The sequence below is a fragment of the Aquarana catesbeiana genome, linkage group LG04, assembly GCF_042186555.1.
Source record: "Aquarana catesbeiana isolate 2022-GZ linkage group LG04, ASM4218655v1, whole genome shotgun sequence".
Taxonomy (NCBI): Eukaryota; Metazoa; Chordata; class Amphibia; order Anura; family Ranidae; genus Aquarana; species Aquarana catesbeiana.
The window spans coordinates 679,476,690-679,504,113 of NC_133327.1; the positions used below are offsets into that span (position 1 = coordinate 679,476,690).

The window sequence follows — 27,424 nt, forward strand, 5'->3', positions numbered from 1 at the left end:
ATGCTGAACCATATACTCTGTCCTGTGATGCCGAGCTGTATACTCCTGACACTATGGGTGGAAGCAAGTGGAATACAGGGGGTGGAGTGGGTGGATTCTATAAGGGGTGGGGCTTATGTGAAGTGGGAGGGGTCAAAAAGGAAGGGCAGGGTCTGGCGCCCCCCCATCCTAAAACTTCATCAGCCGCCACTGCTGAGCAACCCTGATCTTCCCGTACACAGGCCAGCCAAGACTTCTTTTCTGCTTGGTAGAGCCTCTGTCAGGTTTTCATTGTTGTCTCTGTTACAGCTTTATTTCTTATTAGAAATCTAGAACTGATCATGTTATCATAGTTAAGGTGTATCCAAGCCAATTAATACAGTGCCTGAAAAAGTATTCATACCCCTTGAAATTTTCCACATTTTGTCATGTTACAACCAAAAACTGAAATGTATTTTATTGGGATTTTATGTGATAGACCAACACAAAGTGGCACATAATTGTGAAGTGGAAGGAAAATGATAAATGGTTTTCAATTTTTTTTACAAATAAATATGTGAAAAGTGTGGGGGGATTTGTATGGCGCCCCCCGGAGTCAATACTTTGTAGAACCGCCTTTCTCTGCAATTACAGCTGCAAGTCTCTTTGGGGATGTCTCTACCAGCTTTGCACATCTAGAGAGGGACATTTTTGCCTTTTCTTCTTTTCAAAATATCTCAAGCTCTGTCAGATTGGATGGAGAGCGTCTGTGAACAGCAATTTTCAAGTCTTGCCACAGATTCTCAATGTGATTTAGGTCTGGACTGTGACTGGGCCATTCTAACACATGAATATGCTTTGATCTAAACCATTCCATTGTAGCTCTGGCTGGATGTTTCGGGTCATTGTCCTGCTGGAAGGTGAACCTCCACCCCAGTCTCAAGTCTTTTGCAGACTCTAACAGGTTTTCTTCTAAGATTGTCCTGTATTTGGCTCCATCCATCTTCCCATCAACTCTGACCAGCTTCCCTGTCCGTGCTGAAGAAAAGCATCCCCACAACATGATGCTGCCACCACCATGTTTCACGGTGGGGATGGTGTGTTCAGGGTGATGTGCAGTGTTAGTTTCCCGTCACACATAGCGTTTTGCTTTTAGGCCAAAAAGTTCAATTTTAGTCTCATGTGACCAGATCACCTTCTTCCACATGTTTGCTGTGTCCTCCACATGGCTTCTCACAAACTCTTTCACCAATGTCCTTCTTCTTGTCACTCTTCCATAAAGGGCAGATTTGTGGAGAACACGACTAATAGTTGTCCTGTGGACAGATTCTCCCACCTGAGCTGTGGATCTCTGCAGCTCCTCCAGAGTTACCATGGACCTCTTGGCTCTTCTCTGATGAATGTTCTCCTTGCCCGGCCGGTCAGTTTAGGTGGACGGCCATGTCTTGGTAGGTTTGCAGTTGTGCCATACTCTTTCCATTTTCGGATGATGGATTGAACAGAGCTCCGTGAGATGTTCAAAGCTTGGGAGATTTTTTTATAACCTAACCCTGCTTTATACTTCTCCACAACGTTATCCCTGACCTGTCTGGTGTGTTCCTTGACCTTCGTGATGCTGTTTGTTCACTAAGGTCCTCTAACAAACCTCTGAGGGCTTCACAGAACAGATGTATTTATACTGAGATTAAATTACACACAGGTGGACTCTATTTACTAATTAGGTGACTTCTGATGGCAATTGGTTCCACTAGATTTTAGTTAGGGGTATCAGAGTAAAGGGGGCTGAATACAAATGCCCCCCCCCCCACACTTTTCACATATTTATTTGTAAAAAATGTTGAAAACCATTTATCATTTTCCTTCCACTTCACAATTATGAGCCACTTTGTGTTGGTCTATCACATAAAATCCCAATAAAATACATTTACGTTTTTGGTTGTAACATGACAAAATGTGGGAAAATGTCAAGGGGTATGAATACTTTTTCAAGGCACTGTATCTACACTCGCCGGGCCACTCTATTAGGTACACCTCGCTAGTACTGGGTTGGACCCCCTTTTGCCTTCATTCTTGGTGGCATAGATACAACAAGGAGTTGGAAACATTTCTTAGAGATTTTGCTCCATAGTGACATGATAGCATCACGCAGTTGCTGCAGATTTGTCGGCTGCACATCAATGCCAATCTCCTGTTCCACCACATCCCAAAGGTGCTCTATTGGATGAGATGTGGTAAGTGTGGAGGACATTGGAGTACAGGGACCTCATTGTCCAGTGGTGAGATGATTGGAGCTTTGTGACATGGTGCATTATCCTGCTGGAAGGAGCCATCAGAAGATGTGGACACTGTAGTCATAAAGGGATGGACATGGTCAGCAACAATACTCAGGTAGGTCGTGGGGTTTAATAAATGCTCAATTGGTACTCAATTGTAATTTTGCTCAATTGCAAAGTAATTGACCCGACACACTACTGTAGGGAGGTCTCACCATTGTTGCAGGGGGTGGAGACACAAAGATATTTGGGGAAATCTCACCATCGTGGGAGGGGCAGAGACACAAACTACTGTTTTTCTGTCTTCTGTGATTTTATCGAAACATAGAAAAGGGATGGTAGATAAAAGTCTGAGTGGTCCATCCAGTCTGTCTGTTCTTCTTTTATATTGGGGTTCTTCATTCTGACAATATTAGCACCTCCAAAGTCCTGTTTTTCTGTCTTCTTTTTTTTATGTATATTTATGCAGATGTGGTGCGTTTAATACCAATTTGTGTTTATTTGGTTTGTTGGGTTGACATTGTGATTCCATTTTGTATATGCAAAAATGTATTGTAACTGGAAAAGAATATGCATAAAAGCAGACAATGCCTCACTAAATATTCCTGTTAAGAAAAAAAAAAAATAAAATAAATAAAGTTTGTACTTTGATGCTCTTTTTGATAAATTTAATAAAAAAAATTGAAAAAAAAAATTGAAAGAAAAAAAAATTGAAAAAAAAAAAAATTGAAAAAAAAAAAAAAATTGAAAAAAAAAAAAAAAATTGAAAAAAAAAAAAAAAAAAAAAAAGTTTGTGCTTTATCAAAAAGAGCAATTTTTTCTAATTTTTATTAATTAAATTTATCAAAAAGAGCATCAAATTTAATAAAAAATATTGGAAAAAAACAAAAACAAAAAGTTTGTACTTTGATGCTCTTTTTGATAAATTTAATAAAAAAATATTAGAAAAAAAAATTAATCAAAAAGAGCATCAAAGTACAAACTTTATTTTGTTTTGTTTTTTTTTCCAATATTTTTTATTAAATTTGATGCTCTTTTTGCTACATTTTTTTTTCTAATATTTTTTATTAAATTAATCAAAAAGAGCATCAAAGTACAAACTTTATTTTGTTTTTTTTCCAATATTTTTTATTAAATTTATCAAAAAGAGCAAATTTTATAAAAAATATTGGAAAAAAAAATAAAGTTTGTACTTTGATGCTCTTTTTGATAAATGTAATAAAAAAAATATTGGAAAAAATAAAGTAGTTTGGTGCTATAATATCAGTTGATGTAAAGGGTGGATGCCATTGTCTGTCTTCCGGTATGGATTATATAAGAACGCTTTCCCTATTAATAGAATTAAAAAAAAAAAAAAAATAAAAAAAAAAAAAAAAAAAAAAAAAAGGGTTCTCGTTCAGATTTCCTTTTAATAAAAACAAAGCAAACAGGTCTTTTTGAATAATGTGTTTATGCTGTCTTTTAAAAATAAATATGTCTACATAATATTTAAATCTGGAAAGAAAGATGTGTTAATGACTGCTTTTCACAACAATAAACAAAAGGATAGCACCAATAAATAAAAATGAACACAGAATTACATTAAAAAAAATTGTTAGGCAGAATTAGGTCTTTTTTGACTGTTTTTCTTTTTTGTCTTTATTTACAAAAAGGCTAAAACCTGTAGTGTTTTCTGCGTAATTCACAAATATACATATACTAAAACTTGGCCGCCAGAGGCATTGTGGTATAGATATTGCGGTCGCTATGTGTTTAATGGCATTGATTAGCTACAGACGCAGTGCTAAAAGAAAAAAAAAAAAAAAAAATGGTCGACATGCAGCTTTAAAAACGCACCAATCTCATTAGCAGAAGCACGCCATGAGAGGTCCGTGAACAAAGGGATGACTTTTAAAAAAGGACAGAGGCCTTCTCCTTGCGTTGGAGACAGCGGTGCATCACCTTCTCAGGTCGTCAAATGACTTTTATGTCCATTATTGAAATGCAATAAAAAAATAATAATAAAATACTGCAATAAAATAAAATACTCAGGAAACGTGCCGGGGGGGGTTAAGGTTTTTGGATGGTGAAGCTGACCAGAGGATATTGGATCAGGATGTAAAAAGCTGAAGGATCCAGGAGCAGGTCAGGTCCATCCGCCTGCCAGGAGACACTTCTAAAAGAGCTAACGTGGCAAACGTGGACTAGATGGCAATATAATGCTAACCCGCTCTCTGGACTTGTTTTTTTTTTCATGCCGGCGTCTGCAATGCTTAATGCTGCACAAGACCATTTTTTTTTTTTTTTAAATCAACCCCCAAGAAAGTGAAGCGTCCTGTACTTCCGAAGTTCAAAGCTTTGGGTTCGGCTGGGAGAACACAGAAGAGGGCTATACACCAAAACGCGCCATTTATAAGCACTGTTAACTGTCACACTCCAGTGGAAAGACTAAGAAGTCATCGTTACCTGGCAAAAAAAAAAAAAAAAATTTTTTTTTTTTTGGTTAAAAGCCCAACCCTTTCACTGCCAGCGAGGATGGCAACGTATTGTTCCACAGTGCGCCGTGCGGCCTTTTTTATCAGCCGCACTTCCTTTCCTCCACAGACTTTGATGTTGCACAAAAGGCTGGGATTACCTTTGAAGATAACAACACCTACGTCCATGAGGTTTTTCAGGTGCCCCTGGAGATTGGCATCCCCCGAACCTCCCACCAACCATTGTGTGCTCAGTTACAAGTCTGCTGAGACAAGCTCACACGGGAACAAGACAAAGCGATCAGGCATTCCACACTGTATCCAGCGCTTTTGGGATCATTAAACAAGGAAGGGGGGGGGGGGGTAGGCGGTTCCAGAACCACAAAGCAAAGATTTACTTTTTACACAGGTGAGTCAACACAAAATGACTGATTTGATGGATTTCCACGTGTATGGGAAGAGATCTTCTTGGTACCTGCCTGACGCTGCCCCAACGCTCAATAATAAATGGCTGCTCCTTAACTTGGACAATGCCACCAATCATTACACATGGGCACACAGCCTGGTGGAATTCATCTCAAAGTGGATTTCTTCTGACCATAAATCTGTGGGGCACCCAATCCCATCCATCATCACACATGTGCATACGGCCTAGGGGAATAGATCTTAAAGAGGATTTCTCCTGACCATAAGTCCATGGTGCACCCAATCCCATCCATCATCCAACAGCCAACATCCAACATGCGCACAAAGCCTAGGGAACACGTCTCAAAGAGGATTACTCCTGACCATAAATCCATGGTGCACTCAATCCCACCCATCATCACATATGTGCATACGGCCTGGGGAACATATCTCAAAGTGGATTACTCCTGACGATAAGTCCATGGTGCACTCAATCCCACCCATCATCACATATGTGCATACGGCCTGGGGAACATATCTCAAAGTGGATTACTCCTGACCATAAATCTGTGGCGCACTCAATCCCACCCATCCTCACACATGTGCATCCGGGTCATGGAATAAATCTCAAAAGAGGATTACTCCTGATCATAAATGTGTGGGGCACCCAATCCCAACCATCAACACGCATGTGCATTCGATTTAGGGAATACATCTCAAAAGGGTATTTCTCCTGACCATAAATCCAAGTTGCATTAATAAAACAGCTGATACTTAACCTGGTCAATCCCATCCATCACCACACATGTGCACACAGCTTAGAGAATACATCTTAAAAGGGAAATTTCTCCGGATCATAAATGCGTGGTGCACCAAATCCCAACCTTCATCACACATGTGTATAGAGTTTAGTAAATACATCTCATAGTTGATGTCTCCTGACCATAAATCTGTGATGCACCCAATTCCAACCTTCATCACACATGTGCTCTATTAGAGCTTAGGCAATACATCTCGGGGGTTGCATCCTGCCCATAAATACGTGGTGCACTCAATCCCAGCCATGATCACACATGTGCATAGAGCTTAGGGAATACATGTTATAGGGGATGTCTTCTGGCTTTAAATCCAGGTGCAACCAATCCTACATCGGCATGCAGCTTAGGGAATACATCTTTAAAGGGATTTCTCCTGACCATAAATCTGGGTTAACCCAATCCCATCCATCATCACATTTGCACATAACTTTGTGAATACATCTCAAAGTGTGTGTGTGTGTGTGTGTGTGTGTGTGTGTGTGGGGGGATTCCCCTAATCCTAAATCCAAGGTGCGCCCAATCCCAAGTTCCCAACCCATCATCGCACATTTGAACACAGCTTCAGGAAAACATGTCAAAAGAGTATTTCCCTTGACCATAAAGCAGGGGTGCACCCAATCCCACCCATCATCGAACGTGCACACAGTTGAGAACATCTCAAAGGGGATATCCCTTGACCATAAACCGGGGGCACACCCAATCTCAGTGTGTGTGTTAGGAATACATGTCAAAAAGGGATATCTCCTGATCATAGTTCCAGGTGCGCCCAATCCCAACCCATCATTGCACATTTGAACATAGCTTCAAAGATACATGTCAAAGGAGGGTTTCCCTTGACAATAAAGCTGGGTTGCACCCAATCCCATCCATCATCACACATGCACAGAGTTTTAGGAATACATCTCAAAGGGGATATCTCCTGACCATAGTTCCAGGTACACCCATAAATCCAAGGTGCGCCCAATCCCAACCCATCATTGCACATTTGAACATAGCTTCAAGGATACACGTCAAAGGAGGGTTTCCCTTGACAATAAAGCTGGGTTGCAACCAATCCCATCCATCATCACATGTGCACACAGCTACAGGAGTACATAAAAGGGGAGATCTCCTGACCATAAATCCGGGGTGCACCCAATCCTACCAATCATCCCACACTTACACAGTTTTAGGAATACATCTCAGAGAGGATTTCTCCTGACCATAAATTCAGGGTGCATCACACACATTCACGTGAGTGCCAACATAAATTTACTGCTGCCTTGCAGTCTTAAAAGCCATTCTATCTTAACAGTATGATATTTATTACTGCCAGTCACAAAGGTTTTTTTTTTTTTTTTTTTTTTTTTTGAGTTTTGCAGTCAAAATGGACTTTGGGGGTGAAGTAGACCATACACAGGGCATCCACAGCAATAAAGCAACTCGTACTACAGGTATTATTTAGATTATGAAAGCCCCTGTTAGCTGTAAGACCTAAGGGCCATAAAGCTTTATGGATACGTAGGGTGAAAGTGGCCATTTGTATTTTTGAGTGACACGTACCAAGTTGTCCCGCATCCCCCGCCCCACCTACCTCCACATCCGAGACAACAAAAACACGGGTACATTGAACCCGCTTCAAGCAGCAAGCAGGGTGACAAAAGAAATTAAAAAGACCACTACAGAAACCAGGTAAAAACATTGGACAATTCATGTATTTTTTCATAAATTATTTTAAATATATATAACAAAAGAAATACTGTACCCTCACAAAAAAAAAAAAAAAAAAAAAAAAAAAACTTTAATTAATTTACCAACAAAATGATATTAAATAAAAAGGTATGGTGTAGTGAACTGCGTCTGCACCCATGTATACACATACACACAGGTTCGGGAGAGCCGGAAAAAAGGGCGGCTCCTTATCAGCTACAGTGTGAGGTGGAGCTACAGGGTTACGGTGGAGGCGGTGAGACCTGACCCACGGACTGCGTATTTGGGGAGGGGGGGGGGGGGAACATCAGTAGCTCTATAATGTGCGGTACATTCCAGAAAGGCACTTGTTGCACATGATTATTAATACGCTAACTTGGGAGTCTGTATTTGGCACTAGAGAGTAGGTTGGGGGGGCGGGGGGGGGGGGGTAAAAGAAGAAGCGGGTGCCGTTATATGCAGGTAATATTAGACTCTCTATAGAATCAAGTTTCTTGCTGGGGGCTTTCACATGTAATGAATGGCTTTGCAAGCAACAAGCCTGCAACATGATCACCTGGAAAGCTTTCCTGCCTTGAAACCTTGAAAGGGGTTAACACTGATCACCGCACGTATCCATCCACACAGTACTTGTAAGTCCATTCCCACCCCCTCAGCCCAGACAGTTTTGTAGTTGAATGAGGATTTAGCGATCTAACACAGGTCTAGCAGCAAAAGGAGCCAAGTCGTAACCCCCCCCCCCACCCCACCAACATGGGTGTTCACCCTTTTATTAATATTGGGTCATTGGCACTAAAGTCCTTTCAGCAGAACCTACGTCAGGGCCTCTCGGTGCAGGAGCTGGTGGTGCGGCTGCAATGCACATGGAACCTTATAACAGGGGGGGGGGGGGGGGGGGTGGTATGTGTGTGTGTGTCTGTATACATGAGTAACAGACAAGGTTACAGTGAATACATTTTGAATAGACTCCAGTGGCGCCACAAGATAATGCATCTCCAGGATTTGGGGTGGGTGGGTAGGGTGGGTTTCGTTGTCATAATGGGTGCCTGGACCAGCTTGCTTCACATTCTCACACATGCTGAGCCATTCCTGGTTCTGTGACTTGGTGGTGGTGGTGGTGGTGATGGTGGTAGGAGAAAGGGGATTATTGGGGGGGGGTCCGTGGATGGGGGGAGGGGGTGGGAAACTTTCACCCACTGGAAGGCAGCCTCACTCAACAATAAACAAGTCTCATTCATTAAAACAGCAAGCTGCACTCATTGAGTGAGTCTTACTCTAATTATAGGCGATTCCACTCATTATGAGTGAGTCTTCCTCACGGGGGTGAGTCAAAAAAAAAAAAAAAAAAAATGTACAAGAGTTCACTGTTATAGATATATATATATATATGCCGATTGCTCCCTGGGAGAATACCAGTCTATCTAGCGATCATCCGGAACCGTTCCTCTCTCTTTCTCTCGTGACCTCCTTTTTTGGTCCAGACTCCGTTCCTCGCTTTCTTTGAGTCCTTGGACTTTTTTAGTGTTATTTTTTTTGTTTTGTTTTTAAGACCACAGAGATTTTATCTGGAACTGGCTCAGCACAAGCCTGACAAAATAGAGCCAACAGGTCACTTTATTAAAAAAAAAAGTTTCTCTTCTCTTTTTTGGCTGACAGATAAAACGAAAGCGTCCATCGGAAAATAAAAGTCACAGAGTTTTTGTTTTTTTCTCAAAGCCTTTCCGTTGTCGAATGAAAGTAGTTCACATACCCCAAAAAACCATAAAACACACACACACACACAGGATGACGTTTTAGAAGTTCCTCCAGGGCGGGTACTGTGCATGATGGGCGGTGCTACACAATGAAACTAATCCCAGGCCGGTCTCTGGCGCCACTCAGACTCCACTTCCCATAGTCCTTTTTTTCCTCTCATGAGAAGGGCCTACGTGTTTTTCGTGAAGGATCGAATTTATTTTTGCAGTTGCATGATTCCAGAATGCGTCAGCAGGGTTTTCTTTGACCTTTGATCTGAACTTTTTTTTTTTTTTTTTTTTTGTCTTGCAAGTACGGTTTAGCAGAGATATAGCAACAATAGATTACAGTCCGGAACAATTAATATTATTAGAGTTTAGTGTCAGCGGAGCAGCTGTACCTCGCTACATCAATGCAGTTGGCAACCACAGTCCAGTAAATTACTACTCTGTTAAGAAAAGTCCAATATATATATATATACAGAAATATATATATATTTATATATCTATATTTACTTATAATAATAATAATAATATATTTATAAGAATCCGGAAAAAAAAAAAAAAAAGACCCCGCTGTTCTGGCTCTTAACGTGTAGCAGCATCAAATGTGTTAAGGAGAGGAGAAAATGGGATTTTTTAACTGAATTACAACAGTTATTCTGCCCCTCCGTGCGACTTGGAATGCATGAGAAAGTGCTGTGCTGATTTCGATCCTTCATTTTTCTTCCATTTTTTTGTCTCTTCCTTGGAGACTCTTTACAGATCTCACCGTCGTGGCTTTTCACATCTGAACATGGGGAGGGAAGAAAAAAAAAAACAAAAAAAGGGAAAAATTTAGGAAAGACATATCTAGAGTGCTAGAAAACCGATACACAATTAAAAGCATCAACAAAAAAAAAAAAAACTTTCAAGTTATCCCAATGGTTTTTAGACGAAAATCCAAAATTCTGTTAAAGAAGGAGTATCACCAGAAAGTGAAAATCGTATTTGGATCCTCCCAGGGGACCAGGTGCATATAGTACTCAGTCCTGTTTAGATCCATACTGTAGTTGAGAAATAAAAATCCCTTTTTTTTTTTTACTGCATGTGCTGGTTGTAGCTCTTCCCCAGGCTGTAGCCCAATTTATACACGTTCTTATGAGCTTAAGAGCTACAGCACGACAACCGTAGCCACCTCTCCTTCATTCTCATCCCCTGAGCCCACACAGCACCAGCCTGCACTTCCTTTTATTTGTGTGCCCCCTTTCTTCCTTGCGGTAGTTGGCCAGGCAGGTCAGTTTCTAACAATTACAGAAGAGCGTTGGCGGTTGATATCTCCTCCTCTGCTATCTACCAACCCTATGCATCTCTTCCTTTTATAGGATGATTAAGCGCACTTGGAGTGGAGTGTGTGAAATGCATCTACCAGCTTTCTGTCAACACTTTGGGATGTTCTAAATAAAGGAATTTTGATCGAGTACAGAGTGCGGCCATTTCTTCTTTTGATTATATGCGGAGGCGAGCCGAGGCGGGCACCTGTCCAGATCATCAGGCTTTCAAAACCTCACCTGGAGCAGCGAGTCTTTTTGTTTAGACATCTCTTCTTTTTACACTGGAGGAAAGACAACAAAGCCCAGACCTGCCCACCCGCTATTCTGGAGAGAGAGACTAGAGTAGTAGCTGGCAGGTTGTGCTGTACCGAAACCATCAGGCGTTGGCAGCTGCAGATGGGAGCACTCACTGCCCCCTCTGCCCGCTGTTACTCAGACATCATTAGCCAATAATCTTCTTTTGAGCAGCGTTGTCAAACTGCAGTGAAAGCGAGGAGGACACATTGTCAACCACAATAGTTCAGCAACCACAGCTCAGATGTGAATGGGTCCCTGAGGGGGGTTTAACTAGGATTTCCAACTTCTGGTGATACTTCGTCGTTAAGCCCGTCCCTGCATCCCAAAATCTTCTAAAGCAGCACATTAACCAGATCACCTAAATGCAGGCTTGTAAAGAATCGCTACAAAATAATGAAGATTTAGAAGAAAAAGTGAGGATAGAGAAGGAAATAAAATAAAAAGAATTCACTTCTGGCACAAGCTAACAATAAAATTCTTCATGTAAACTAGGACTACCATCATTAACTAGATCCTATAGCATCCAGATGGGCTCTTTATTGATAACCCTGGGTAAAAAAAAAAAAAGTCTGGAAGCTGGACAGTCGATGAATTGAATCACACGCTATCTACATACTTGTGATTGCACACCCTGATGTTACAGATATGGCAACGTGTCTATGGGTGACAATGCAAGGAAAGAATAAGGCAGGGGGTGCACCTTCATCTGTAGCCATCAGTGCCAGGCTGCAGTAAAAAAAAAAAATCTAATTTGTTGACATCTAATCTTCTTCATTTTGTGGGAACAGTTGGGGTGCGATCAGCAGGACAAACATTAACGGCTTAGTTTTACACATTTTTTGTTTTAGGAGGATGTTCCATCACTTTTAAGCCAAACTGTACATGAATGCATCTGCTAGGACAGGGGTCTCCAAACTGCGGCCCGGGGGCCAGATGCGGCCCTCTGCTTGCTTTTATGTGGCTCACCGGCGCTATTTCATCCACTGATACCAACGATGGGACATAATTCACCCCCCCACACACACCAATGAAGGGATACAATTCCTCCCAATTACACCAAGGATGGGGCCCGATTTCTCCCAATGACAGCAATAATGGGCCCAATGACACCAATGATGGGGCACAATTTCTCCCAATGACACCAACGATGGGGAACAATTTCTTCCAATGGCACCAATAATGGGGCCCAATGACACCAATGATGGGGGACAATTCCTCCAATGAAACCAATGATGTGGCACTATTCCCCCCAATGATACACAATGGGGCACAATTTCTCCCAATGACACCAATAATGGGGCCCAATGATGGAGAATAATTTCTTCCAATGACACCAATAATGGGGTCCAATGACACCAACCATGGGGGACAATTCCTCCAAGTGATTCCAACAATGGGGCACAATTCCTCCCACTGACACCAATGATGGGGCACAATTCCCCCAATGACACCAATGATGGGGAATCATTTCTTCCCATGAACCCAATAATGGGGTTCAATGACACCAATGATGGGGGACAATTCCTCCAAGTGATTCCAACAAAGGGGCACAATTCCTCCCACTGACACCAATGACGGGGCAATATTTCTCCCAGTGACACTAATGATGGGGCACAATTTCTCCCACTGAGACAAACAATGGGCCATTATTTTTTTTCTCAATGATTTTGGGACCTTTTCTACTCCCAATGGCCACAGTCCGGCCCCCCTAAAATCTGAAGGACAGTAAACCGGCCCTTTGGTTAGAAAGTTTGGAGACCCTTGCGCTAGGAGATGGAAGAATATGGAGGAAGAAGCAGGTGTTATTTGGGGTAACTTACTTTGCTGCACAGAGGTGGCACAGCGCATGTTAGTGAGCGAGGTCAGCGGAAAGAGGGGCTCCATATGGCAGGACTGCTCTAGGCTTCTTGCCTCTCCTAGTGGAAGACAACATACTGCTCTAATTGAGTTCTCTTGTGGAAGCTCCATTTAGAGGATAAATTCAAGTTGGGTTTAAGTTGGGTTCTCTCCACTCTAGTCAATATAGAGAGTGTGTAGGACCTCAACACATAATTGTTCACACTACATGGATGGATGAAGAATCTCCTCCATAGAATATACATCAGACTAAGTCTCTGCAGGATTTTCTCCACCATCGTACACATTTGAAACAAATCAAAACTGCTCTAATTTCTGCACATTAAACGCTATGGGTATTTAAAGGGATCTGTTCCAGAAGGACACGTGACCAGTTGGGTGCATGTAGCCCATATACAGATGCCCTATTGCTTGGCCCAGCCTTTGAATTGCATACTCGGGGGGGTCACAAGACATCTGGGGGTGATGTCCCATTTTGGTACAAATCCAGACCTACAGTCCTTCTAAGCCTCCACTGATGATGCCTGGACAAATACGGTCACTGAATTGTCGTTAATGTGCATGTTCAGACTCCAACTACGGAGCACACAGAAGATGAAGGACAGAATATCGGAGAGGGACAGAGATAGGAGACACAGCACTATCCTTTAAGAAGACAGTTTCAAGCAGCATTCAGCAGTAATAAGCAGCTTCTATCTTTGCATTGCATTTGTTTCCATGTGCGATGTAAAAAAACCAACCTGCAAGTCCTTTCGTTTAACTCAAGCTGCCTCGTTTTGCAACGTGAGTCTGTGTTTTTACAGGAACATTTACAGGTCTGGGGGTCTTGGACAAACAAGTGTTTTCTCCTCTCTGTGTCTGTGCAAGGCTCACAAGGACTGCAAAAAGCAAAAGGGAAAAAAAAAAGAAGTTCTAAGCTACAGCGCAACAGCAAAAGAGAAATGTCAACATGCATTACTCCTGAACATATTACAAAGAATCCCTTCCATCACTGAACCACCCCCTCCCCCCAGAGGAACCACCGGCCTGGCCTGCTTTTATAGCTTCCCATCCTGGCACATTGTGAAAGTGGATATAAAAGGCAGAGCAGGTCACATTCCGTGGAAGGTGGTCCCCCAGAGAGAAGAAGAGCGGGTCACTGTAATACTCAGTAACCCAATATCTATGAACAGCTCTTTTAGTGACTGGCCTCCATGTTTTGTAGCCCATTAACACACAAGGTGGCTTGTTTGCACCCCCCCCCCCCCCAACCTCTTTGCTCCTCAACCAATATTCAGCCACCTTCCTGTGTTCTCGTTGGAAGACACTGAGACATGCAGAAGAAAGCAGACATTGCGTAGCATTAGAAAGTTGCATTTGGAAGGAGGAGATGGAATTAATTCTTTCATTAAAGCGGGGTTCCACCCAAATTTTGAACAATATCTGTATGTATTCTCTTCCTTGCCTAGATGCTGACATGCCGTTTAAAAAAATTTAAATCGCCATAATTACCTTTTATTTTTCTATTCTTCTTTGCACTTCCTGGTTCTCCTCCCGTGGGAGTAGGCGTGTTTCTAGCCTCTCCCAGACTCCTGGGAGCTAGTCTCAGGCTTCCCAGGATGCCACTGAGCATGTGCAGGAACGAGCGGTGAATGCTGGGAGCACAGCATTCACCACATCCAGGAAATAAATGCTTGTGGGCTTCAAATGCCCACAATGAAGATGGAAACCGCCTGCAGTGAATAATATGTTATTCTTTCCGACGAAATCTGACACAGGCGGACATATTACACACAATATGTGAGTATGTAATGCTGAGAAGAAAAGTTTGTGAATGAACAAAAAAAAAAAAAAAAAAACACACGATAGATAGGTGGACCCCCGCTTTAAAGATCATATTAGGCATGCAAATTTGTTTTTTTGTTTTTTGTGCTGAATATATATATATATGCAACTAAATGTGGAGACACACATAATGTAAGAGTTAATCAGTGTTAATTAATCAGAGACTGGAAAGAGAACAGGAATTAAAAACCCAACTGTATCAAACCTTCCAAATGCAGCATTTTAGGATTAGAGAAGAAAGGTAAGTAGAGCAAAGTGTCACCGGAAAATGTGCTAGACCTCCATCTTTTGTTAATAGGAAAACCAACAGTGTCCAGATATTTCATCATTTGAGTTTATGTGCAACATTCTGGAGAGTAGAAAAATGGCTGCGCCCATGTTTTTTTGTGTGCAGTCATTATGCTCAAGGTTTCTAGCCCTTGTCAGATTTTTTTTTTTTCAATTTAATTTTAAGAAATGAACAGGAAAAAAAAAAAAAAAAAATAGTCACAGTCCAATGGGCTACATCAGTTGTAGTTTGCATTTCAGAAAACACATTTCCAGGGATGACGTCAGCCATTTTGAATTCTCTCCAAACCCTATGGCATGTGTATGTCAAGTGACTGCAGGCTCGCTTAGGACCCAAGGTGAAGCAAGATACATTTACAGAGGTTTCCCCAACACCAGAGCACAGAAGATCGATTACAAAGGCAACTGCAGACAAATTAAAAAAAAAAAAAAATGAATTTAGCATTAACCGTATGCAAAATGATACATGCATATTAAAAGTTGCCACCTGGGCAAACCTAGTTATCTAGGCGTTAGGCCGATACAGAAAGAGTTCCTTCCTGATACAGATAAAAGGCAGGTATCTGGTGTGTTAGGTGGCATCACTTTTGACTCATAGAGAGACTACTCGTTGAGATGGCCTAGTGGGAATGGGAAAGGATGGAGAAGCCACTGTGACTTGCAGATCCAAGCTCCATGTTGAATTGTAGAGCAGCCTGTGTGCCCATGCCTGGAAATCCGATTAGGAAAAAAAAAAAGAAGAGCAACTTGGAACAGTTGTCGATAGTTCTTGGCCACGGTTGCAATGTTTATCACAGTCAATAGAATACAGAAGTAAGCTAATGGGCAGCCCGTTTAGAAGCCTAGCAATCTTGCATGTCACAATGACACAATGTGCCAATACAATTGCAACCAAGCAATGGACTGAATGAAAGGAAGATACCATCACCACCAGTGCCGTGCCCACATGACAAGCTGACCTAATGTAATCATGAGATCTGAGGAGACGGAGAGAGACCCCAGAGGAAAGCCATCTAACTCTATGGAAAGGCTTGTTGCTCTTCCAGAATCTGGAAATTGGGGGGGGTTGGTTGGTTGGCAGCCGCAATAGTCGGAGCGCCGCTGCTCCCATACCTCAGCTGCTAGAACTGTTCTTATACCTCGTATAGGCCACAAACAAGAACAAGGTCAGAAGTCAACCAATCAGTTGCTGGGATCTTTCATATCGGATAGGTAATAGCTAGAATACCAAGTCTCATGATGACATTAAGACAACGCAATAAACACCCCCCCCCAATTCCAGTGCTTGATTACCCATCACCACAAAGACCTTCAATTATCCAACCCGATTTTTTATTTACCCCAATCCGCAAGACAGACGAGCAGATTAATGGGATTAATTGGTGGAATGATATGAAACAATGCCTTATTTTTTTTAAGGTGCTTTGTATTTTAGTGAGCACACGATACAAACGTACAAGCGGTGCGATTTGTACCGGATTTTCTTGCGCTTTCGTTTAAGGCCCTTCCCTCGTTTTGCTTTTCTGGAAGAAAAAAAATAAACAAAGAGCGAGAGACAGAGAGAAAGGGCAAAAAACGAGAGAAACTAGAGCAGCATGGAGGCAGGTATGGGATGCGTAGGGTGCCTGGTAGCAGCGTTAATATGTTGGATTAGGTTTTCAGGATGAGAACACTCACAGCAGAGATACATTTTGACTAAGGTCTATTCAATGTGGCACAGTCAACTGATGACAACCATCAAGCTACTTAGGGAACAGTCAAGGAATTAGATATGAATTACCAGTGAGATATTAATAACTGCAAACACATTATGCTGCACGTGGTTTTTGGATTACTGGGTATCTCTGAAACCTCTGAACCAACATGATGACCTCATATTGCTTCCCAGTAACTGAAACAGTAGACTTTATATTCCTGCTGTTTGCTTAGTGTATCCACTCATTCAGAACGACCAAATTACGTATCCTCCAATATTGGTAGAATGTTTACTCAGCCTTTCCCAACCAGGGTTCTGTAGAACCTTAGGGTTCCTCGTGAGGTTGCTATCTAACCAACAATGACCAAACAGCAAACCTGCTACAGGACAGCCAACTTATGTATCATATAATATTGATAGAATGTTGACCAAACAGCAAACCTGCTTTTTGGTTAGTATATCCACCCATACAGGTCAGTCAACTTATGCATCATATAATATTGGTAGAACGTTTACTCAGTCTTTCCCAACCAGGGTTCCGTTGAACCCTATGGTTCCTTCCGAGGTTGCCATCTAACAAACACTGACCAAACAGCAAACCTACTGCAAGACAGCCAACTTATGTATCCTATAATATTGGTAGAGTGTTTACCCAACTTTTCGCAACCAGGGTTCTGTAGAACCCTAGGGTTCTTCCTGAGGTTGCTATCTAACCAACACTGACCAAACAACAAACCTGCTGTTTGGTTAGTATATCCACCCATAAAGGACAGCCAACTTATGTATCCTATAATATTGGTAGAATGTTTACCCAGCCTTTATCAACCAGGGTTCTAAAGAACCCCAAATGTTCCTCCTGAGGTTGCTAGAGGTTCTGTGAGCAATAGTAAATTAATCTCTCACCTACAATGATTACCAATGTAAGGGGTCAACTACCAACTCACATTTACTGCCTGGGGCATTTCTACATTGATCACCGGTGCAAGTATTTTTTTTCCCACTGATCACCAATGTAAATGGGCATTTCTCCACTGACTGCCAAGGTAAAGGGACACGTTTCCATGGCCAACTAGTAAAAGAGGACATTTTTTACAGCCAGTTTCATTTCTGGCCATTATTATACATTTACTTATATTTTATAGAGCAAGCAGATGTAAACTATCTGGCCCTGGGTGTCAAATAGAATTTGGCATACCTAGACTATTTCCTTTTATTGAGAACTTTCAATGGCTTACTGATCATGCTATTTTACCAAGAAATCTAACAGGGGTTTCCCGAGACCTGAAAATTATTTCAAGGGTTCCTCCAGGGTAAAAAAGGTTGAGAAAGGCCGTTACTTGGATAATCACAAGTATTATTTGACTAAAATGCAGACAGAGTTTACAGGAGATTGCCTCTTGAAGAACAAGAACATTTTATCTGTAACCTATAATTACAGTGAATACATAACTGCTGCAGAATCAGCTATTCAGAGATTCTGGCGGTTGTCTTGGGGCAGATACATACAGGCCTTTGTACTTGCCTGGATAATACCTGCATGATGTTTTGGAATGCAGCACCTATGACTGGGCCCACATATACAAACAGGAAAGCTGAAGATAGCGGCAGCGTGACCGCTCCTATCTACTGCCGTCTCCCCACAGATGTTGTCACGGACTGTGAAAAGTATGGTACTTAGCCAGCTCCTGTCCAGATCATCTTTACTAATGTGCAAAGTAGATCGGTTTTGCTGGTGGAAGCAAAGTCAGAAGCAATGTCACTGCAGTTATCTCTCCCCCCCTTCCTAATTATGAAGCTGCATGAAGAACAGAGGTGACCTTTCCCACACACGTGGCTGGATATTAATAGTAAGCCTAATAGGAAAAACATCGCTCTTTCTAGAGCGGGGCATTGTGGGACATGCCCTCGAGTAGTGTTTCCATGACTTGCTCAGACCCTTCCAGCAGGTGACTGAGGTTTGGAGTGAACTTAAAGCAGAAAGGCTCTGTTCCACTAAGTGATTATTGCATCTTGGTGTAAATATAACACAAGGAGCATTCACATTAAAATACCATCGAAGCCCAGGGTCTTAGACCCCATTGGACCCAGCGGTGCTACTTTCAAAATATATTTACATTTCTATTAAATTCTGACTACAGTAGACACAATGGCATGGGAATACGTCTTTGTCAGCTACTTACAGATGTTCTATACCTCCCAAATGCCCAACATCACAACTGGGCTGACAGTACCCAGCTACAATCCATGGACCTACAGTAAGGGATGCTAGACAAAATTGCAAAATACAAATCTGGGTGGTCACTGTTTTTTTTTTTTTCTTCCTGAGTCAACCAAGCTTTGATCCTGTGCCAAGTCCTGATAAAAGAGGGACTGGTTTGGCCGTGTTTTATGGCCATCCATGTAAAGTTGGCAACCAGGTGAGGATGAGTAAAATGTCCCTTTTTTCATCCAAGGACTACACATGTTCCAAACAGAGCAAACACCAACGCGTTTCAGCTTGCCAAGGCCTTACTCATTGTTGAACTTAAATAAGGCCTCGATAGGCTGAAATACATTAGTGTTGGCTTTGTTTGGAACATGTGTACTCCTTGAATAAAATAAAAAGTCATTTTATTCATCCTAACCTAGGTTGCCGACTTTACCTACATGGAAGAACTCTTGTGTTGGAGACCACATGTCAGGCATGGTGCGTGAAAACAGAGAGCTCTTGCCAGCCCTAGCTGCATGATTGGGTTGCAGTGCCATTATCTTGCATGTGTGTGTTTTAAGACCAGTTTACCAACAATTAAATTTATCTAGGACTCTTTTGTTCGATTGGTCTGGCACCCCCTTTACTATAGTTTGAACTACTACTGGGTCCTCCTTTGGGAAGCCTTGCTGTCTGAGAACGGTGAGCTTGATGACATTCTCCTTTGCTTGACTGCACAGGCAAGTTCTCTGTGCCTCCTAAACATGTCTTTTTGGAGTACCCAGCCACACACAGGTTAATACCTCAATTCGTGGAGCTTCGTGCTACCAGCATGATGCTGCAAGAGCATTTGGAAGAAACCTTTAGCTGCACTGATGCCAGGCGGCAAGTTCCAACAGGGTCTATGAAGCCGCCCTTGCTGTATCCCCCTGGGCTTTTATCCACCCACCTCTCACTAAACTCCGTCTGAAAAGAACAAAATGCTGGGGACTAGAACTGGGGCCCATCAAGCTGGGTGTTCTGAAGATGATCTGAACCTTGCATACTATGATGAAAAATACGCCATTAAAACCACATAAAAAAAAAAAGATCAAGGAGTAATTACAGGAAAGAAAGCAGAACATTATTAGAGGTGTATAGAGATTGTACAGTGATTGGTTTTCCTCTAGAATAGAGAACATGCGTAGAATCAAGAACCATGCTCCATTCACCAAAGGTTAGAATCACCCAAAACCCATCATGATAGTAGACATTGGGTATGCCGGCTGGGATGATACGATCCCCCACAGACCCCACCTCTACTATACAAGCAGAGTTTGAGAAGCAGAGAACATGAAGATGTGGATGGTATACTGCGCCATTCTCTAAAATATCATCATAAATATCTCACTCTCCATATCAATGACCGACCAAGGAGTACAGCGGTCGGTCTATTCATGGACATTATCCAGCTTGGCCCATTAACCCAGCTAGAGGAGCAAAAAAAAAAACTTCCAGCCTAAGAAGGGTCAATGACAGGGGAATGACTTCAATAAATACATTAAATTAAAAAGTCACTTACTTTTCCTGTTGGCCTTTAAATTCATTCTTTGGTCTGCAGGAAAAACAAGAAACAATAATTATTTGTTGGAGAGCTGGCCATCAGCAGACGACAGGCAGTACATGGTTGGTGGGGGTTTCATGTAACACGATGTCTCTTCCTTACCTGCAAGCACACCTCTTGTGCTCCTGGAAACTCATTTTGAAATAGTTTGCAACGAAGCGAGGATGAACTCTCAAGATCTGCAAAAGAAAGAAGGAACAGTTGTCATTTCTCTCCGCTCACTACCTTGGCTGGAGACCTACAGAATGGAAAATCCTGTTCTCAGCATGCAACTTTCTTAAAGGCTTAGTCAAGCTTTGGCAAAAAAATAAATAAATGCATAATTGCAGCAAAAAATTGTGTATTTATTTTTGCAATTGAACCAGCAAAGCAATTCAACTACATTGCAACCTATTCAGAGTACCTACCTATGCATCTCACTACACCCCAACTATGAGTAACATAAAATGGTGTAAAAGGTGAAGTTAGCCTTTAAACCAGAGTTTCTCAATCTGGGTTTCATGGAATGTTAGGGTTCCTCCAGAGCAGCCTCTCTCAACCCTTTCAACACAGAGGAACACTTGAAATAACTTTCCAGTCTCAAGGAACTCCAGATAACAATTATTATATCTACAACTCATTATACATTAGTGCGAAGAATGCTCCTTACAGATAGCTACAAAGATCAATGGTGTCAGTGGGAACTTATCTGAAAGGAAGAAATTTCTAATTGCTCAAGGAACCCCCAGCAAACTCTGAAGGAACCCTTGTTGAGAAACGCTGCTCCAGAGGTTGCTAGGGTTCTTTTTTGAGCAATTAGCAATTTCTTCGTTTCCAATACGTTCCCACTGACACCACTGATCTTTCCAGCCATCTGTAAGGGCGAAATTCTTCCCAACGGCCACAAGTGTAATGAGCACTCTTCCCACTAATGCAGGGTTTCTCAACAGGTTTCTGGGTGTTCCTTAAACAAAGAGCAATTTCTGCCTCTCAGATAAGATCCCACTGACACCATCAAACTTTTTAGGGGAAGTGTGCGAGAAGGGGGGATTTGGGTATGTGCTGAGGGGAGGGATATGTGCAAGGAGGGAGATTGGGTTGGGATTTTTTGCTAGGGGGAGGTGGGGGGATTTGGGTTAAGAGGAGAGGGCTGGGGAGGAGAAAAAATAAATAAATGGGAGGCTCAGTCTAAAAATGCCCAGGCCTATTTTTTGTTCCAGTCCGGGTCTGGTGGACATGGTCTAGACCAGTCTTGTCAATATTCCTATTGCACACCTTCCTGTTTCTGATTGGTGGATTGTGCACATATATTCTGTTTTGCCACTTTGGCACTTTATCACATGCCTGATGAAGGGGTCCGGCGTGGCTCTAAAAGTTGCACTTGTCTTTGTGATGTGATCTATCTGCAATAAAAACCTTTGGACGACAGCTGAAGATTCCTGGTGTGTTGGCGAATATGTACATTGTCTAGACCACTAGACAATGCCACTAGACCAGGGTTCCTCAACCAGGGTTCCTCCAGAGGTTGCTAGGGGTTCCTGGAGCAATGAGCAATTTCTGCCACTCAGATAATTATCCCTCTTACACCATTGATCTCTTTAGTCATCTGTAAGGGGGGGGGGGGGGATTCTTCCCAATGACCACAAGTGTGAGGAGCATTCTTCCCACTGGTCATCACACTAATGTATCATGAGTTGTACATGTATTCATTATCAGCAGGTGTTCCTTGAGACAGCAGAGTTATTTTATGGGTTCCTCTGTGTTGAAAAGGTTGAGAAAGGTTGCTTTACACATTCAGAGTACCTATGTGTGCGTTTTACTACACTAAAAAAGTATTATGTTGTTCAGAAGAAATATGGGGCTCTAGGAAAGGTAATCTTTGCTTCTCAGATAAAGGTGTTACAAAATAGCTCCTTGAGGTGGTTATAAAGGTTGTGAAGATACTTTCGCATAATACCTCCATTGTGGTGTTGTACCATCCTGTTGGCACACACTCCAGAGTCTCGTCATTGCAGCAGCCTGCACATCTCATCAGTAGCACGCAGGATGGCTTGAAGATGTACTCCACTTCATCTGGGTACTCCTGGAGTACGTCCACCAAGGTCTCCCGAACCTGGCACGAACTGCGGTTATATACTTCCAAGAAGGGAATCACTGTACAAAAACATAATTATAATCTGCGTTAGAGATAAAAAAAAAAAAAAAACAAACAAACAAAGATATGAAGTCACCTGACTGGCCACAAGCAAGATTGCCACTTAAAAGCGTAACTAAACACATCGATTTAATGGTTTCAAAAAACAGCATTCCAGGTATGCCTGGAATGCTAACTGTCACATTTGCTTCTGCGCTCAACCAAACCGTCAAAACCGATTACATATGCAGCACCATTGCAGTTGCAGATCAAACAGACGCTAAGATGGCAGCTTCCTTGGCTAAAAAAAAAAAAAAAAAAAAAAAAAAAAGAATACAAAGTGTTTAGTTCCGCTTTAAAGCAGAACTAAGGCTCCATTCACACTTGTACAACTCAAAAGTTGCGCCGACTTTGGAGTGCAACTTTGACGCAACTTTACTTGGCTACGACTTTGACCAGTGATTATGGTCAACTGTTGCATTGTATAACATTCAGGTACGACTTTCATGCAGCTTTTGAGAGTTAACATTGAAGTCTACGGCCCTCAGGTTGCATGAAAGTCAGACCAAAGTAGTGCGTGATCTACTTTGAAGATGCAGCATCTTTAAGTTGGACATATATGAATGATTATCATTGGAAAACCTGGGGGAATGAATGCTAGCAGTCTTCCTGCACATGCGCAGCTCAGGATATATTCTTGGCACAGTGCCTTGGTGCCGGGATGAACGAACGTTATGCCATGCCAACCAAAAACGGCTGAAGACCCAACACCCGGAAGAAGCCGGTGAAGGACCTCATTAAACGCTGAATCATTGCTGGAGAGAGGAGTAGTTACAGACTTTAGTTCTGCTTTAAGCAATGAACTTCACTTATTTGCTCCCTTCTGTTAAGTATACACATGAAAGGGTTTTCTTATATAAAAAATACCAGGTGATCTAGTCAGAAATCTGGTGAGCTCTTAAAACAAAAAACAAAAAAGAACACATTTTGGGCCTCCAGGAACCATTTTCCCTAATGTGCAAGAACATTTTGGCAGCGTCACAGAAAGAAAGCAAATCCTGTCCAGCGCTGCCCTCACCGGAACTACCATCTTTACCTGGCCTTCTTTCAGGTTTGCAGTCTTTAGCCATCTTGATGGGCTGGGATGGCATAACTCCTGCGCATGCGTACAGGAGTGATTTAATCTCGGCACAGAATCGTGACAGGTTTGTACATTATAAAAAATATCCTGAGGAGGAAAGGTCGGGACCCGGGATAAATTAAAATAGCGGTCTTCCTTTATGGAATTATACAGGTATAAAAAAACCACCAACTCGTTTCAGCCGTTTGGCCTTAGTCATGGCAGGGCCTGATGGCTGAAACCCGTTGGCTGTTTTCTTACAGCTTGTATTTTTAAGGGGTCCCGACTTTTCCTTCTGTGGATTATGCATTGCAGAGGCTTTGGAAGCCTCACAGTCTGAGCACCAGGTTAGAACTGTGGATTGAGAAGGTAGAAGGTGCTGTTTCACCTAATAGAAATATGTTGCCAGCACACCAAGAGCTTTTTTTTTTTTTAATAAAACCACCTTTATTGACATTTGTTTGGCATGTCACCTACAGAAGTGCAATGTTTCGCAACCACCAGAGGTCCCTTCATCAGGTGTGGATGTACATTGAGCTATTCATGTGCCGCTCAGTGTACAAACTTAGCCTGATGAAGAGACCCTTGGTGCCTACAGAGCCTCTTGTGTCATGAAAAACATAGCTGTGGACATTTTGTTTAGACCAGAGGTTGATTTTTTCTTTACCTTCCCAAAATCTCAAGCGGTCTTGACAACCCTGCCCAGTTGTCTCAGTGAATTAGAGAAGACCTACACCTATGTTATAGAGAAGACGTTTAGGGGATTTGTTCTCTGTGCCTGTCCTGGGGTGACAACGCTGCTCCACCACGAAGTTGTTGTCACCCTAAGACAGGAAGTGTGTAATTGGCAGGTTTTCCGAAAAAAAATAAATAAAACACGCTGCTACCACCCGTCTGCATTAACTGCCTTGGAAATTACACAACCTTGGGCCTGGTGTCTCAGTAATGCCACTACAAGGCTGGTCCCGTTGGCGCTGTCAGATTACACGGCGAAACACTGCAATCTGGTTAATGAGCAGCAGCAGAAATTCTCAGTGTCTGTAGTCCTTATAGAAGAAGAATACGGTATATCCAGCTACATGTAGGGGAACTAATTAGAGATGCATTTCTCAGCAAGGAGGACAAAGGCTGCTAGTCAAGAAGTGATCGGCCACATGGTGTCTGGATTAGCAGAAAAAATTCCCTCGCAGTTTCTGCGTCCCAGTGTGATTGTTCCATTGGCTGCCGGGATTAGACTTAAAGCCCCTAAAAATCCTACTGGATTCCCTGCCAGTGACTAGTGCTTGTTGGAGGACCACATCCCAATTTCACAACCCCTATAACCTTCTTTTCCAAAATCCCCAAAGACTCAACACTTGTTGGCAAACGATTAGGTTTTTCTGCTGTGATCCTGTACTACTGAGAACTGGCTGCGATCCTCACGAGTCCTCATTTAACTCCCCCCCAGTCCCTCCCTTCCGGCTCCACCGGCTCCCTCTGTAGTGGTCCAGCACTGGAGACCACCAGAGCAGCTGCTGGAATGGTGCCCCCCCCCCCCCCCCCTTCTAGGCACTGCTAAAAAGGCAACCAAGGAACTGGCGAGACCCCCACCCCCCTACAAAACATGATCCTCACTGCACTTTACTAAACCTGGAAAGAGGAATAATCATTTTTCCTGCAAATTACAGTATATTTGAATTGGAAGCAGCTGCATTCCTATGAGGAGCTGATGGACGTTATAAAAAGGAAATGACTGAGCGCTCCGAGACCCTAACCAGCTTTTGTTTCTCTCTTTTATAGTTCCTGGATTATTATTGCGTTTTACACCGGCAGGCACTGCACTCTTCTGTTTATATCACTGCATATTACATTGGCAGGCACCGCACTCTCCTACTCATAGCCCTGCATATTACACTAGCAGGCAATGCGCTCTCCTGCCCACATCACCGCCGACCAACGCATGCTACACTGCTGCACTTTGGAACTTGCACAAAAGTAGAAATGTATTTGTAGTCAAACAACAACAGAACTTTTATTTTGGGTACAACGGGCATTCGTTTTTGGCGCTAGCCCAGGGCTGCTATCTAATCACTATTGGACATTCTTCCAGAAATTTTCAAAACAACAGCAGAAAAGTAAAAATACAAAACGGTTCCCCCGATGCCAAGGTTAGTGACAATGGGTGCACCGGGTCAATTGGGGCAGATGGTGTGTAGGAGAGAAGAGGAGAGGATTGCACCATGAATGCAGCCATTAAAAAAAAAAGCAGCCCTGGGAGGGATACAATCACAACTGATAAAGAGAATTATATTATGGACGATTATCCCCTACACCGAAAGATTTTTTTTTTCTTTTCCCCCCCATCAGCAAGATGGGATCTAGGGTTTATTCCCTAGATTGCAATGGAAGCTGAAACCCTGAAGGAAATGATCTATATATTATAGAATAACAGCCCCTCACCATTAATGGTCGGTGGACACATGATGACCCTATTGGAAGTTTCTACCAATAATGTCCCTGGCTGTTATTCTATGAACTTCAGATCTCCATTAATGATTGGTAGACACGTGGTGACTCTTTTGAATGTTTCTACCAATAACATTTCTAGCTGTTATTCTATGATCTTCAGATTAATGGTTGGTGGACACACAATGACCCTATTGGAAGTGTCTATTAATAACGTCTCTATGATCTTTAGATCTCCATTAATGGTCAGTGACCCTATTAGAAGTTTCCTCCAATAAAATCTCTGGCTATTATTCTAGCATCCGTAGATCACCATTAACGGTCAGTGAACATGATAACCCATTTGGAAGTTTCTACCAATTACATCTACAGCTGTTATTCTATGATACGTACATGACCATTAATGGTTGGTTGGACACCCAATGACCCTATTGGAAGGGTCTACCAATAATGTCTCTGGCTGTTATTCTATAATCTTCAGATCATCACCATTAATGGTCAGTGAACACACGATGACCCTATTGGACGTTTCCAGCTTTAATTCTATACTCTCCAGATCATCATTAATGGTCAGTGAACACATGATGTTCCTACTGGAAGTTTATACCAATGACGCCTCTGGCTGTTATTCTATGATCTGCAGATCATCACCATTAATGGTTGGTAAGCACGAGAAGACCCTATTGGAAGTTCCTACCAATAATGTCCCTGGCTGTTATTCTATGAACTTCAGATCTCCATTAATGGTTGGTAGACACGTGGTGACTATTGAATGTTTCTACCAATAACATCTCTAGCTGTTATTCTACGATCTTCAGATTAATGGTTGGTGGACACAAGATGACCCTATTGGAAGTGTCTGTCAATCATGTCTCTGGCTGTTATTCTATGATCTTCAGATCATCTTCATTAATGGTCAGTGGACACAAGATGACCCTTCAAGAAGTTTTGACCAACAACGTCTCCAACTGTTATTCTATAATCTGCAGATCGATTATAGTCAGTGAACACATGACGTTATTGGAAGTTTCTACCTATAACGTCTCCAGCACAGCCATTCCGTGACGCAGTCAGATGATTCGTGACTATCCAACAATGCTTCCATGGAGTGACAGTGTTTCCCAGCGGCCCCCCTTCCTCCTGCTGCACGATCCCCACGTTTCACCAGCTTAAAATAAACGGGCTGACTAATCTTAAACCACCGCAGGCGGGATAATAATAGGAAATAACAATGAGACATTTTATGCCAGCATAGTGAGACCGTACAGTGCATTCCCCCGGTTATTTCTCTGCAAACTGACTAGACCGAGTGACAGCAGATTGCATACAGTCAGGCAAAATCAGCTGAAAC

At 42.3% G+C, this 27,424-nt stretch overlaps 1 protein-coding gene across 9 annotated transcripts in view; it reads right to left on the minus strand.

Annotated features, from left to right (window-relative positions):
• Positions 1-3,853: 3,853 nt before the first annotated feature.
• VEGFA (vascular endothelial growth factor A) overlaps positions 3,854-27,424 on the minus strand; it is a 42,277-nt gene continuing 18,706 nt past the window's right edge. For 2 of the 9 annotated variants that reach the window (XM_073628721.1, XM_073628716.1), the window contains exons 3-9: positions 22,332-22,528; positions 20,498-20,574; positions 20,354-20,386; positions 16,366-16,431; positions 13,537-13,674; positions 12,760-12,855; positions 3,854-10,119 (exon numbers count right to left, since the gene is read on the minus strand). In XM_073628721.1, the coding sequence (XP_073484822.1) occupies positions 12,789-12,855; positions 13,537-13,674; positions 16,366-16,431; positions 20,354-20,386; positions 20,498-20,574; positions 22,332-22,528 (578 nt within the window). In that variant the 3' untranslated portion in view covers positions 3,854-10,119; positions 12,760-12,788. The remainder of the gene's footprint in view (positions 10,120-12,759; positions 12,856-13,536; positions 13,675-16,365; positions 16,432-20,353; positions 20,387-20,497; positions 20,575-22,331; positions 22,529-27,424) is intronic. The other 7 variants (XM_073628717.1, XM_073628720.1, XM_073628719.1 and 4 more) reach the window with 7 other exon arrangements.